The 15120-nt window shown below is 50.2% G+C and overlaps 6 protein-coding genes across 6 annotated transcripts; 4 read left to right on the forward strand and 2 right to left on the reverse strand.

Moving 5' to 3' along the window:
• Positions 1–822: 822 nt before the first annotated feature.
• On the reverse strand, positions 823–2372 carry BDV59DRAFT_194483 (NAD-dependent succinate-semialdehyde dehydrogenase; the record flags this gene model as incomplete). Its single annotated transcript, XM_073692401.1, has 4 exons — positions 823–943; positions 997–1178; positions 1210–1857; positions 1908–2372. 4 exons carry the CDS (start codon positions 2370–2372, stop codon positions 823–825), a joined length of 1416 nt encoding a protein of 471 aa, XP_073546068.1.
• A 148-nt stretch (positions 2373–2520) lies between these two features.
• BDV59DRAFT_183032 (2-keto-4-pentenoate hydratase) lies at positions 2521–3607 on the forward strand. The gene has a single exon (XM_073690431.1). It carries the CDS (start codon positions 2818–2820, stop codon positions 3358–3360), a length of 543 nt encoding a protein of 180 aa, XP_073546069.1. The 5' UTR covers positions 2521–2817; the 3' UTR covers positions 3361–3607.
• Positions 3608–4339: 732 nt separating this feature from the next.
• On the reverse strand, positions 4340–7179 carry BDV59DRAFT_183033 (alpha-galactosidase). Its single transcript, XM_073690432.1, has 4 exons — positions 7018–7179; positions 6875–6948; positions 6210–6816; positions 4340–6152 (listed from the first exon to the last, which is right to left on the reverse strand). The coding sequence occupies exons 1-4, from the start codon at positions 7119–7121 to the stop codon at positions 4610–4612; spliced, it is 2328 nt and encodes a 775-aa protein (XP_073546070.1). The 5' UTR covers positions 7122–7179; the 3' UTR covers positions 4340–4609.
• A 1016-nt stretch (positions 7180–8195) lies between these two features.
• BDV59DRAFT_183036 (uncharacterized protein) lies at positions 8196–9310 on the forward strand. Its single transcript, XM_073690433.1, has 2 exons — positions 8196–9181; positions 9236–9310. Exon 1 carries the CDS (start codon positions 8250–8252, stop codon positions 9081–9083), a length of 834 nt encoding a protein of 277 aa, XP_073546071.1. The 5' UTR covers positions 8196–8249; the 3' UTR covers positions 9084–9181; positions 9236–9310.
• Positions 9311–11623: 2313 nt separating this feature from the next.
• BDV59DRAFT_72940 (uncharacterized protein) lies at positions 11624–12132 on the forward strand. Its single transcript, XM_073696986.1, has one exon. The coding sequence runs from the start codon at positions 11762–11764 to the stop codon at positions 12074–12076; it is 315 nt and encodes a 104-aa protein (XP_073546072.1). The 5' UTR covers positions 11624–11761; the 3' UTR covers positions 12077–12132.
• Positions 12133–13486: 1354 nt separating this feature from the next.
• BDV59DRAFT_183044 (uncharacterized protein) lies at positions 13487–15082 on the forward strand. The gene has a single exon (XM_073690434.1). The coding sequence runs from the start codon at positions 13660–13662 to the stop codon at positions 15022–15024; it is 1365 nt and encodes a 454-aa protein (XP_073546073.1). The 5' UTR covers positions 13487–13659; the 3' UTR covers positions 15025–15082.
• The last annotated feature ends 38 nt before the right edge of the window (positions 15083–15120 follow it).

A 15120-nucleotide genomic window follows, 5' to 3' on the forward strand; every position in this document is an offset into this window, starting at 1 on the left:
TTACCACCAGAGCGGCTTGCATCTGTACAAGATTTGGAGACCTTGGCTTAGATCGACCTGAGATGGTCGTAGCACTGGCATACACTTGCGAAACTCACAGGAAAGCTGATGCGTGCGCCTGTATAAAATCAAACCTGCCTATACCAGGTGAACAGCAACCAACATAGACTTAGGCCTGCTGTATTAGGATGGCACCGCAGCAGGCGATAAGAATCTACAATAAACGAGTTGGTGCCTCACCCGTTTTGCAGTCAGCTCCTCCGCAGGACAGAAGACAGATGCGAGTTGCGGCATGAAGAATGACGGGATAGTAATCAGGTTAGTCTTGTCTTTGAATAAGTACCGTTCAGTTTTCGTTGTGGCGAGCATTATAACTCGTGGCGCTTCAGTTACTATGCATTCGGTAGCTAATGTAGGTTTGATAACTCCCGCGAAAAACCTGCTGTGACAGCAGTCTTGACCCATGAATGAATGAAGAATGTACGTACTGACCTGTTGGACCACACAGGTAGACTAGTGCACGTACTGGCGTTTTTGCATCCTTCTTGTTGCACTGTTTGGGGATAGCAGGCTTCCTCAAGATCCTTATATGGTTGTTTAGATACAAGAGTGTTTATGGGAGGTGACTCCATCTTCCAGTTACTGACAGCAATATATGTACTCAACCTTTCGCCATCCAAGCCACGATTGACTGGTGATATCATATCCCAGGATACTCCTTCTTTCCTCAGCCCAACTAGAATAAAGCCCTCGTTTTCATTCTCACAGAGCGAAGTATGCCTTTGCAATATTCTGCGCTTTTGTTCTATTTTCTGAACAATCTCACAAACTGGACCACAAGGTGTTGATACCCCCGGTCACGATCATTTTGATGGTCATGTAATCCTCTATTCCGTACTTGCTCCCCTCACGGCCCATGCCAGAGTGCTTAACACCTCCAAAACTGCCGTGTGTTAGTCAACATCGACTTCATGAAAACTCGCACATGGTACTTACGGAGCAGACGCGTCGGAGATCACGCCAGTGTTTATAGCAACCATGCCAGCCTCTAACTTCTCCGAAACGCGGTGTGACCTGGCTAGGTCTGTCGTCATGAGATACGAAGCGAGACCCACGTCACAATTGTTGGCCTTCTGGATTACTTCTTCCTCAGTCGAGAATTTAGTCAAAGCAGCATGCTATGGGACCAAAAATCTCTTCACGCGTCACCAGCATCGAGTCCTCCACTTCTCCAAGAACCGTTATCTCGTGGAAGTTGTTCCCAAGAGACAGGAGAGGATTTCCTCCGGACAAGACTTTGGCGTTTTTGTTGACGGCGTCTTTGATGTGCTCCTGGACCTTGGTTAGGCCGTTCGTCAGTGGCCCGTGTGTGACAGAGTCATCCGAGCCGTCTCCGACACGGAACTTATTGACTTCTTCGACCAGTCTCTGGCTGAAACGTTCGTAAATTCCGTTTTGGACGTATATCCTATTGGCACAGACACAGGTCTGGCCTGTCATCTTAAACTTGCTGACTAGAGCGCTGGTGATCGCGGTCCCAATATCCGCGTCGCCAAACACAATAAACGGGGCGTTGCCACCCAATTCCAGACTGAGCTTCTTTAGAGTGCTGCTCGACTGCTTCATCAACAGCTTTCCGACCCGAGTTGAGCCAGTGAAGGAAATCTTTTTAACGATATTTGAGTCGCACAGACCAAGGCCAAGCTGAGGCGTGTTCTCTCGCGCTGTAACCACGTTGATAACACCCTTTGGCACCCCCGCCCGTTCTCCAATCGCCGCTAAGGCATTGGATGAAAGCGGTGTTAGACCATCCGACTTGAGTACAACGGTACAACCAGCGGCAAAGGCAGCGGCGATCTTCCGTGCGCCCATCGCCATTGGAAAGTTCCAGGGCGTGATCAATCCACAAACCCAATAGGCTGCTTGATGGCCTGGATGCGGCTACTCGCGTTGCTATGAGGAATTACCTCTCCGTAAACTCGCGGGGCCTCTTCGGCAAACCACTCGAAGAAGCTGGCTGAGAACATTACCTCGCCCTCGGCATCTGCCTTTGCCTTTCCGTTCTCAGCAAGGATGATCTGGCCAAGGTCTTGCTTGTTTTGAACCAATAGTTCGTAGAAGCGGCGAAGGACCCGACCGCGTTGTCGACCTGGAAGCGATCTCCAGGCTGGGAATGCAGCAGCTGCAGCGTCAATCGCATCGTTTAGGTCCGCCAGAGTGGATTCCGGGCATTTCCCAAGGACAGCGTCGGAGGCGGGGTTCCGAACTTCTAAGGTCTTGCCTGATTTTGACTGCACCCACGTGCCGTTGATGTACGACGATTCAACCCAGAGGCCCGGGTCTTTCAAAGACGATGCGAATGACGGCGACATATCGAAATCGAAACCGTACTTTGACAATTGATTTGGCAGTATACCACCTGCCTCAGGGATATGGTGTTTGTAGAGATTGTTCAAGAAAAGGTAATGTAATTTGAACTGCAACTCAAGACCAATGCCCAAGGATATATAAGGCAACCTCTGTGGGAGATGGTAGAGAAGGAGAGGCAAAGTAGGAATTCCCGTTGATCCTTGCTTCGGGTTTCGAACCCGAGATGGCCGTCGGGTGTTCGGGTTTCTCACCCAGTACTCTTGATGCGTGTTTACCGACAACAAAACGTGCGAGTAAGCCGGAAACGGATTGCGGTTCCCTATCAGTTTTGCTCTGCAGTCGGGTTACTCGGGCATAACATGCGATAAATAGCGGAGAGGCGTGCTCCCTTTATCTTTTACTTGGAAAAGATCACGATAATTCCTCAATTGAACCAAGGACAAGAAGATGTCAGCCCTTGACCCGAGCAATATCGCGGCTGCATTGCGTGCGGCACGCGACGAACGCCAGCCCATCGACGCGCCGACGAAGACCTGGCCAGCTCTGAACGCTGAGAGCGCATTTGAAGTGCAAAAACTCAGCTCCCAGTTCGCTGTCAGCAATGGAGATCGCCTGGTCGGGTACAAGCTTGGAAACATCGCCAAAGTGATGCAAGTGGCCTTTGGACTTGACCGTCCCGACTATGGCTTCCTGCACGCAAGTACTTTCTACTATGAAGGTACCCCTATTCACCGGGATCAATTTATCAAGCCTTACGTCGAGCTAGAGCCCGCTTTTGTGTTGCGTAGTGCACTAAAGGGACCGAACGTGACTATTGCCGACGTGACTAGTGCGATTGACTATGCTATCCCAGCGATCGAGATTATCGACTCGCGAGTGAAAAATTGGGCCATTGAATTACCAGATACTCTGGCTGATAATGGTTCAAACGGCGGTGTGATTCTCGGGGGTACCCCGAAGAAGGCTGATCCACCAGATCCGAGTCAATAAGATGAAGGTGGTCGGTAATGGGGTCAAGCCTTGAGCTAGACCTGCATTCTTCAGCTATGACGGTTGCGTCTCGAAATTCATAGAAAAATGGTGCTAAAATATCAGTCTTCTATAGACCTGCTGATCCACTGCCTGGCTATAGTGGGGATTCCTTCAGACCGCAGGCGCGCTTCCAGGCTAGTTTTAATAGCCCTGTTGAGGGATCCTTTGAGATCGAAGGGGATCAGTGTTATTATGTTTAAATAGGAATATTGTAGCTGCCTTCTCTATACAATGGGACCACTGCAGTGTCACACCCACATGTTGTGGAATTTGCCTAATTTATTCTGACAGTGGTTACCGTCCAAAAAGAAGACCCGACGAACCCGATTTCACGTGCCAGTATCGGATAACCTAACTGTCAACCGGAAAGACCAGTAATTACTGCCAAGGCTCAACTAGCCATACAAAATCGCGGTGTGATCCAGCCTCCGCACCTCACAGATAGTCACACCGCCAGCCCAGGAATCAGGTCGGAATAGAGGTCAGGATCCAGGGTATAAAGATAGCCAGTTTAGCAGTAGATTTAGAGAATTCAAGTCCCTGCTACAGTCCAGAATATAGTGGAAATTACATAATATTACCGACAGCCGTATCTCCCATAGTTATAAGCCTGGATTAAACTCCGGAACTACCTAGAATTAGACCTCTTTGTCATTGAGATAAATATAGCTATCTTGTCTCGTCATAAATTGATGCCAGTTGTTTTCAGCCCATCGGTCCAGTATAATTAGAGTTTCGTATTGACTAGGTTTTCACGTCGGAGAGTCACCAGTAACCGACTTTAAGCGAATAATAATATTTACTATCTATCCGGATATCAACTACACTACCGCGCTATCTCGTCGGCCGTTTCCTAGCATGCGTCATTATTATATATATAATTACAGAAATGCCTGGGTACGAACGAACTCTTTCCAAAGATACTGTTGGACTACATGTCTTCGTAATCTTCCAGTTGTTTATATAGCAATATTCTAAAAGAAAATTCTTTCAAGGCATATTAGGTTTCAAATGGCACTGGAATAGAGCCGAGCTGGAAGTCTGTATATCCCGACTATGTCTTACAGTCATAGTGTCTGTTAGTGAATCTAAGTTGGTTAGTTTAGACTATACGAGTTAAGGTACACTCTTTATCAAATATTTAACAACGCAGGCTGGCAGTGTACCTATGTAGCGACCTGATCGAACCCTGTGATAACGTCTCAGTTCACAGCCTCTGGAAGAACGTCACTTTGCTTCCCACGTCTGAGTCGAAAGCGAACTGTAACCCCAGGTTCATCAATGTCGCACCAGAGTACTCCGCATACCCATCGACACTGTACACAGCCTGTGGGTCCAATCCCTGCATCTTCACCCGAGGAATACTGTCGTCCACACGAGGGCTGGTCTGGAAATAGAACAAGATTGCCTGCTCGCCATCCGGAGAGATAAAGAGGACTGCCGGCCACTGCGAGTCGTGAGGACTCAATCGGTACATATCCCCAGTCAGAACGATCGGATTGACCTTCTCAGCGAGAGAAATCAGTCCCGGGACCGCATCGCGCTCATCTTCGGGCATGTGCGCTGGATTTAGCTCCAGACCAAAAGACCCTCCCATCATTGCGACGTGGGCGCGGAAAGTAATAGGCAGGGTGCGTCCAGTTTGCTGGTTTGGTACCGCTGAGAGATGGGCGCCCATGGCGCTAGGTGGATATGCCAGCGAGGTACCCAGCTGAATGGTAATACGCTCCAAGGCGTCGGTGTTATCGGAGGTCCAGATTTGTGGAAAGTACTGCAGTACACCCGGATCGAAACGGCCGCCACCAGAAGCACATCCTTCCCAGAGGACATTGGGGTACTTGGTCGTGAGAGTATCGAAGACACGGTACATTCCGAGCATATACTGGTGGCCGGTAGAAGGGGAAGATGTCTCATGAATGCCGCGGTTGTTATCCCATTTAACATAGGATATGTCGGCGCTGTCCAAGATGTCCGATACAGACTTGATCACAAAGTCTTGGACCTCTGGGAGAGCCAAATTTAAGACCAGTTGGTTCCGTGTCAGGGTGCGTGGATAGGATCCTGCATGTAGAGCCCAGTCTGGATGTTGATGATAGAGACTGGAGTTAGGATTGACCATCTCTGGCTCAAACCAGAGTCCAAACCGTAGATTGGTAGATGTGTCGTTCGCCGGGTGCAAGGCCGTGATCCTGTCAACCTCATGCGGTAATCCATGAGGAAACCTGTCAGGGTTAGGAATCCAGTCTCCCAAGCCGGCGTTGTCAGTGATACGGGGGTACTCGTCGCCGAACCACCCGTCATCGAGGACAAACAGCTTGACGCCCAAGTCAGCCGCATCGGTGGCCAGCTGGTAGACGGTGCTCTCGTTATAATTAAAGCTGAGACCTTCCCAGCTGTTGAGTAGGACCGGACGATCCGATACAGCAAACTTGCTCTTTATCAAGTGGTTCCGGTAGAGACGATGCAACAACCGAGACATGCCACCAATACCATCCGCTGAGTAAGCAGCCACGCACTCGGGAGATACTAGGCTCTCGCCTGGTCTCAGCACCCATGAAAGCTGACTAGGGTTGAGGCCAAGGAGTGCGCGAGTAAACCCCTGCGAGCCTTTCTCAACATTGACAGCGAATGATCCCGAGTAGACCAGCGAGAAGCCCCAAGCATCACCCTGAGACTCTGTGGTAGATGGGTTCATGATTGCTAGAAATGGGTTGTGTAGATGGGACGAGTATCCGGTAGAGCTGTCGAAACTGTAGATATAATTAGATTCTGAGTCTGATGTCTTCTTTGCGGTCTGGCAGACATACCCTTGCGTCCCATATTCCACTTTCCTTCTCTCGCTATGCGCTTCTCTCGCCCAGTCACCCCTCAGGTAAACCATATCTAGATCCTCATAAGGGAAATCCACACTCAAGCTAGCAAGCGTCTCGATGGTGATATTTCCGGCGCCCTGATTGGTGACATTGACACTGCGCACAATGGCATCGTACTTGGGGAAGATCGAATACGATAGATCCGCTGCAACTTCACTGATCTCATCATATAGATGCACCACGAGGGTAGTCACGTCCTCCTCGGAGCCGAAGGTTGCAGGCAGCCCAGGGAGAGCGGGCTTGCCGGGGATGACTGTATGCGATCTGTACAATAGCTCCGAGACGGTGTAACCCGCCGTCTGTCGAATCCGAATTGCAGGGATGCGAAAGTCGCCCCGGCCCTGGTCTGGGAATTCGCGTCGCACTCGGCCGATGGTGTTGACCCAGCCGTTGACCTGGCTGACGATCTCGGTTGGGATGTTTCCTGAGATTCGCCCGCCGAAGTGATCGGAGAACAGATCCCCAGTGACATCATCTACATGGAAACGGTAGGAGACATGGTCACCGTTAAGAGTGAAGGACGTGCCGTTCACCACGACCGCTGGTTGACTATCAGTCAGTATCAGACGCTGTGTGCGGGGTATAGTGAGGATGCTTACCATTAGTGTTTGAGGCTTGGATAGCCCAGCTCGGACAACTCCACAGAGTAAAAAGTCCCGCGACAAATGCCGCGCTATTTACGAAAGGCACCATATCAGTTGTCTGAAGAAGGGATGAGGACGGTCAGGCCTAGCGGTGTTACCTAGGTACCTTTATACAGCCTTGCCGAACGGGATCAAGTAGTAGCACCGAGATTCCACCGACTAGGCATTCTATAAGTTCGCCAATCCAAGGGTCGCATTTCATCGACTCCGCATTTTGCCCCGTCTATTTGCGTGGGGATGGGTTGGGAATGTGGAGGAAGTGAGAGAGTTGCCTCTTAACCTTGGGAGAGACGGAACAAGTCCGTAAATGGAAGTCGGCTTTCCCGCAATCTGATTGGCCTGCTCCATCCAATTCCGCCGCAACTAAGAAACCTAGGACAATTCGCCAAGATTCACGCAGCGTTGATCTTCATCTTCGCACTCAACCTCCTATCTGCATCTCCTCAGCATGCGGAGAGCAAAGGCGTGTGCCGCATGTCGGTAGGCCGAGTACCCTACCCTACATTATCCGAGGACTGCATGCTGACAGCCTATCAGGCAACGACGCCGACGTTGTAACACCCCCAGGCCTGGGCCAGGTCAGCCATGTACCTTTTGTGTGGCGAAGGGCTTGTTCTGCTCGAGAAGTGAGCCTGAATATGGGGCCATCTCATCGTACGCACCCGACCCAAGAGATGACTGTCCCTTTAGTCGAAGCCTGTGTGCGGAGCTGGTGCAGCTCTACTTCGACTATGTGCACGATCAATTTCACACGCTTTTTCATCCACCCAGCTTCGTGGAAGACATGAACCGCGGGAAGGCTCCGCGAATTCTTCTGTATGGGATGATGGCGTTGTCAGCAAGGTGTGTCCGAGCTCGATGTGGAAGCGAGCCCAGGAACTAAGCCGTCAAGATTCTCCCAAGATCCGTGTTTTGCTGCAATCGATCCTCGCCAAAGAGCGCGAGGATACGCTGAAGAGTGTCGCCGTCTGCTGGACTGGACCGACGTCTCTTTGGCCACCATACAGGCTTGCGTCTTACTGGGTGCTATCGCTATCACGGACGGCAATCCGGCCGCAGAGAATATATATTACACCATTGCCTGCCGCATAGCACAGCTTATGGATCTCCCTAATTATCCGACAGACAGTCCGTTGGAAAAGGAGGTCAATATTCGATGTTGGTCATGTCCCGGGAATGGCATTACATACGGAGTACAATGCTGATGGTGATAGTATGGTGGGCCTTGAACATGATCGATGTCTGGTCTTCTGCAGGCGTACGACTTCCACGACTACTCAGCCCAAAACCAAATGTGCCGTTACCAATTGACGAAATTGCCTTCCGCAAAATGACGCGCGAGATGACTCGGGATCAGATCCCCGAGCCCGAGACGCGATCATCCCTTCTCGCCGAGATGGTGCGCCTGAATCAGATCTTGCTACAGATCAACGACTTCAATATGCGTGCTTTGGCGGAGGAATTAGATCTGGACACCATTCTGAGCCACGTGCAGGACCTGTCCGGTCAGCTCGATATATGGCTCAGAGAACTACCGGACCACATACGAGACACCCGGGCTAACATGGAGAGATACGCAGCTCAAGGCTTGGGTCGTGTCTTCGCAGCGATCTATTTAGGATATTACCACTACGGCCAGATGCTCTTCTACCGATTTCTCCATGAGGACTCCCAAGCCTCCTCCGCGCGGACACGACACTATGCGGGCAAATGCAAAGACCACGCCCGGGGTCTCTGCAACATTGTGTACGCCTCCGAGGAAGTCCCAGGCTGCAATGTCAGGTACAACATGGTGGGACACGTCCTGGTCATCGCATCAACGGTGCAAATACATAGCTTGCTGTTTGAAGCGGACGAGCAACAAGTGGAGTTGGCGAGAAGTCGCCTTGAGAAAAATTATGTCTTTCTAATCCGCCTGCGGAGCCTATGGCCGACGCTGGAATTTTGCATGGATAGGCTCATGGCATTTCATGAAGCCTGTAAGAGTTCGGCCGATACGAGCTTCTACATGGATCGGTGGATGGTGCGCTTTCTGGTAGAGTTTGCGAGTCCGGTAGGTGATCGGGATTCTTGTGCGAAGGATCGGAGCCCTTGGTCACTTGAGCTTCTGATCCATCCCAACGAAGTGACGCACGACTCTTATTCGTCCCATGCAAGAATATGAGGAAACATCTGTCATAAGTTGCCTGGTGAAGAGCGGTAAATCCGCGCTCGCCGTGACAGCTTCAATTAATGTGACCGTATTATTCGGGTAGCTCGGTTGTATGAAACCATTCCCCATTTCCTGGCTCTATATAAAGGCTGACATATATCAAGGGTGATACAATCAATATTAACGCCCTGAACTGTATTTAGATTCAAACACTATCCATTATCCAGCGTGTCTATTACATCACTCGGAATAGATATCTCGCTGAGGGTCGGAATAGAGCTACGTAGTTACTCTAATAATATTCTAGGTATCTATCTATTTCACAACTCGATTAGAGATGCACTCGGTGCGGGTCGGGTACAATCCGCAGGGTCAAAAGTGAATCCGCGCGGGTTGCGGATTCTTAAAAATATAATCCGCACCGCACCACAACCCGCGCGGTTACCCGCAAACCGTGCGGATCCTACTATTAGAACCCGCACTCCATGCGGATAATAGATTCTCTAACGAGCACCGCAGCGGTGCGGTGCGGGTAGAATTCTTTTGAAAATTACTGCACAACTTAATGCTTGAAATCACATGACATTTATTTGCTTCTGCGGGTTATTAGAGAGATCCGAACCAAGTTGCGAACCTGGGTCGCCAGTTTTATGCAAAGCCGGTCGGCGAGCATTTCATTTGACGACTACGAGTCCCCAATACGCGCTCTGGAGAATGCCGGCCTAGCCCAAGGCTCACCCCTGTCACCGATCCTGTTCATCTTCTTCAACTCCATCCTGGTGAACCAGCCGGTGGACTTCCACGGAGGCGCATCCGCGTTTATCGACGATTACTTCCGGTGGCGCGCAGGGAAATCTGCAGAAGAGAACCTCAAAAAGCTCCAGGACGAGGATATACCCCCCATAGAGCAGTGGGCCCAGCAGACAGGATCAAATTTTGCCGCGGAAAGGACTGAGCTCATCCACTTCACCCGAAAGAAGGACGTACAAACCAGAGGGCAGTTAGCAATGCAAGGCGCAACCATCAAACCCTCCGTAATAGCCGAGCTGCTTGGAGTGGTTTGGACCGCGAGCTAAGATGGAAGGAGCATGTACAGCAGGCAGTCAAACGAGCGACCAAGGCCAACATCGCCCTGGCCGGACTTCTGCATCTCCGCCCCGGCCAGATGAGACAGGTTTACTAGGCTTGTGTAACACCTGTATTGGATTATGCTTCAACGGTCTGGCACAACCCGCTCAAGGATAAAAGGCACCTCAAATGGCTCGACACGGTCCAACGATCGGCCTTAATCCGGATCCTGTCTGCTTTCCGAACCATTGCAACAGCAACGATGGAAGTAGAAGCATACGTACCCGACGCACCTGCGACTCAAGCAGAGAGCACGGGATGTCATAGTCAAGCTGTGCACACTTCCTTGTAGCCACCCAGTACACGACGTCTTGTCAAGGACCCGAAGGCGACGCAATAACGTGGGGGCCCGGTGTCGGCTTCCCCTCGCCGAGTCAATGAAAACGATGAAAATCGAACAACTCGACGGACTAGAGACAATCGACCCAACGCCAACGAGCCCGTGGGAGGCCCCTCCGTTCGTGGAAATCGACATCGAACCTGACCGGGACAAAGCGAAAGAGAAAGCCACAACTCTGTTAGGCTGTCAGAGCGCAGTTATCTATACGGATGCATCGGGGAAAAAGGGCCTTCTCGGGACCGCTGCAGTGATCCTGTCTACTTGCCCTCAAAATAGCAAGGCCGGGGCCGACAACCGCGATACCGCCAAAGAACGAAACGGCAACAATCCTCGGCGACAACACCTCAGCACTACAGGCGATCAGGAACCCACGGAACAAGTCACGACAGCGGATTATCCACGTCATCTTGCAGGCAGCCTCGGAACTGAAAGCGCGAGGCATTCCCCTCCGGCTTCAGTGGATCCCGGGACACAGTGATAATCCAGACAACGACGCAGCAGACAAATTAGCCAAACAAGCAGTTGGCCCAGACAAGATGCATCCTTTCTGCCGTCTAGTCTCCCAATAAAGGACGGCCATCCGAAAGAATATTCGTCGAGAATGGCAACGGGAATGGCGGACATCCAAAAAAGGAGGGTACTTCTGGCGAATCGACGCCGAGTTGCCAGCCAGCCGCACGCGACGACTGTACGACACATTGCCACGAAACCGCGCCTACCTCCTTACCCAGCTACGGGCTGGCCACTGATGGCTGGCACCTTACGGAAAACAGTATGGTTTCCGGAACGACGATAAGTGTGAATGTGGTGCCAAAGAAACCGTCACCCACGTCATACTCGACTGCCCAAAACTAAAAGTACCACGACAGACTCTGCGGAGGGATATTGGAGAAGCGTTCGGCGACATCTCAACTATGCTAGGAGGGAATAAGAACACCAGCCACATAAAGGCTGTAATGGATTTTGCGGAAGCATCTCGAAGGTTTCGTAGCCGCGGACAACGGGGTCCGCAAGGACAGAACCGCAGGCGAAAGGCCAACACGGGCCCCTAGGCGAGGCTTAAAGTTCGCCCTTAAGGAATGGGACGATGTACAATAGAGACACGAGGGCAGATATAGTCGTAGTAGCCTGCATGTCGCTTAGCGAGGGGTCAGGCTAAATGACATCACCACCACCACCACCACTCTAGATCATATCATATCATCATATCATATGGAAGAAGATGGATTTGGATAATCGGTCCACTCACGGCACACCGCCTGCGGAACCCGTGCACATACGTTCGAATTCGTCTGCAACTGAATCCTTCCACGAGCACCCATCGTCTGTAGTCATTACGACCTGCCTGGTGTCACCACTTGATCCGGGAAAGATCGTTCATCGCGTCAAGCTTCGTCGGGTCTTGCGAACTTCCAAAAGTCAGAAACTGACCAATTTTCTATTTGACTCCATACCGAATGCACGAAATCGAGACGAGAAGATGCTTGAATGGCGGAATGGGGATGGCAATGTTTTCCTTGTCGGTAGTTGGCTATGAGGGTCGCAGAGAAACTAGGAGTGGACGTACCCTGGGCGGTACCTCATTAGGTCGTGGGGTTGCTTGCATGCCGTGGTCCCTTTGTTTTCACATCTTGACGAGTTGTCTGTATTATGTTTCACGTCGACAATAGAACCCTTCTTCCGGCTCGATTTGGCCATGTCCTTCATAGAAAACCACACCCATGTCGCCAAGGTAATGAATACATTTACTTAACAGGATGACAAACTGCATGCAGACTAAGGAGGCACCTTGGTATGGGCTTTTGTCCCGATACCAGCAGACCATAGCGACGAGGAACTCTAGGACGGGGAGGTCAAGGAGAACGAGAGGCGGCCAAGCCACCAGCGAATCTCCCCAAGTTGCCTTCTCAACTCCCTCGAATCAAAATAGCAGCATCACCGCCGTAACTGCTTAAATAGTGCCTGTAATAGTTGAACTGCATAGAAGGCCTTCGGAGACCGATACCAAGGTTGATGGCGCTGGATGGAACTCTGGGAGAGAGAGAGGGCAGTGACCGAGATGGCGCTGACCAGACTACCGGCAAAAGCAAATAGCTTATAGAAGTTTCGCACCCGCTGGAAGACGAGAAACAATCCTGGCTCCACTTCTTGATCCCATAAAGTAAGCTCCATCTCTGTTAATGCTTTTTTTTTGTGGGCAGGGAAGACGGTTTGGTGTCCGGAGTATGGATTGCACGCGCCCTCTACGACCACATAAAGATGAATCACGACGACACTGGAACGGCCTGTTCAAATTGTACTTCGGGGGTTTCTGAATGAGTGCAAGAATTCTGGAAGGGTGTAAATATTATAGGGAATCGCGGTCTTCCTTCAAAAATAAACTCTCTCCCAATGAGCACGCAAGATATTAATGGGAGTGTACTTGAGTGTTTCTTGCGGAGAGAATTTCACTCATTCCTAGGTTTATTATAACTAACAAGAAGAATATGACGTAAGGAGCATCCAATCCAAGAATGTCGTAGTTTGCTTTTATATCAGTACAATCCATACTAATGAGATTCTGGCATTGTGTTTGTAGAGTGAAGAACCCCTAGATTATGTGTAGGGAGGCCAAAAATATTGGAAGATAGGAGACCAGGGTATACGTCTTCAGCACTAGAACGAGAGGATATATGATAGAATACATTATGGAGATTGAGTAAGAACGGATCTCATATGTAACAATGTTGGAAAATGGATGTATGGAGCGGTAGAGGACATAATGGGATGTAAATATCCACAATGTCTCGTCGGCTTTTATTATACTGAAAAGGAGAGCGAAGGAGGTCGGGTGATTGAGCGGGGCGCCCAGGAGTGGCGAAACAACACCACAATTGACCGCTCCGGCAAAAATAACTAAAAACTTAGGGTAACATCCTGCACCGTGGAGAATTTACAAAGCCACCTTCGTCGCTAGGCGCGGGATTTTTGTTGGTCCTCGTTAAGGACGGCTGACCGTTGAATTTTATTTTCTTTTATTTTTCGCCCTCCATCCTGCTGGTGTCCAACTACTCGCTTTGGTGCACCGGGTTGACTTAATTTAGAGAGACAAAAAGAAAATCAAGACAAAAATCAGATAAAATGGTGTTCCATATTATCTCTACTCCTCCAGAGATCTTGCGCCTGATCTTTGAATCCCTAGCGCCCCGCGATCTTCACGTTATATGTCTTACACAGAAGCACTGGCGCTCTCTTGCCGAACCACTTCTCTATGCCCATATTGAATGGACATGGACACACTCTCACAATCCGCCAATTGCGCAGTTCTTGTGGACTATTTTACAAAGGCCGGAGCTCGCCAGTTTTGTTCAGTCTGTCAGTTTGGATGGTGACAGCTTTGCTCTCAGCCTGCATGACTATCGGCAGAAGAGTCCCAAACTGCCAGTCACTGAGGTTGTCTTGGATGAGCTGGTGAAATGTATTGAAAGATTTCATGTTCCATATTCTGAAGAATGGACCCGGGAATTGCGTTCCGGCACAATGGACGCCTTCACCACGCTTTTATTAGCACAGCTTCCCAGTATTAGACGTCTATACCTGGGCAAGAACTTCGCCCGGGAAAGCCGATTGGTGGGTATGATGCTCCGTTCGGCTCTCTACGAAAAATGCTCTCTCCCACAATTTGCCTGTCTCCAAGATGTGTCAATTGTCTATCCCGATCTTGGCCTCAACATTCGCCGCTACACGGACTTCAGGAACACGGCAGACATTCTCCCCCTCTTTTATCTACCGTCTGTCCAACGGATAAGGACGTTAATCGATAATCCTGCCACTTTAGTGTGGCCGGGAGAACACCGGCCAAATCCATCGAGACTGGCATCGCTTGACTTGGCCATGCTGCGCGAGGGACATCTCGGTCAGGTTTTATCAGTCACCCGAGGCCTCCGGAAGCTGCAATGGGATTGGTACTACCGCCCAGATCTTCAAGATCAGTTTGTCACGGATATTATTAATTTGGATCAAATCGCTGCCGACCTAGCTCATGTCCAGGACACTTTGACGGACTTGACTATTACAGCAGCATCTGATGTCGCACAAGCAGACCCTGAACTCCCAGAGCTCATCATCCGCGGTTCTTTTAAGCTCTTTACTGGACTCTATAGGCTTGAGAAATTGGAAGTTCCAATTCCATTTCTGCTTGGATTTGCTCCTTGGACACCGAATGTGGTTTGCCTTGCGGAGGCGCTCCCAAAAAGCATCCAATGGCTGACTGTAACCGATGATCTATGTTTACAGCAAGAATGGGAATGGGTATATGAGACTGAATATCTATTTCAAACTTTTCGGTCGTGGCTACAAGGCTGGAGGAATTCCACACCTAACCTGCGAGGATTTCGCCTCTTGACAAAGGTGGGAAGAGTAGATGATTGGGATCCAGTAATAATACAAGGGCTCAGAGACTTAGGTGCCCAGACAAGTATTCAGGTTCAAGTAACTGATGGATAAGGAACCGAGACAGCTTGTCTACTGTAATTATAGCTCCAGTTATGATAGTAATTTTGCCACCCTTCAGACTATCCTTACACTGTATATCCTCTCTAG

The sequence above is a fragment of the Aspergillus ambiguus genome (genome assembly GCF_047715705.1).
Source record: "Aspergillus ambiguus strain CBS 117.58 unplaced genomic scaffold BDV59scaffold_26, whole genome shotgun sequence".
Lineage (NCBI taxonomy): Eukaryota > Fungi > Ascomycota > Eurotiomycetes > Eurotiales > Aspergillaceae > Aspergillus > Aspergillus ambiguus.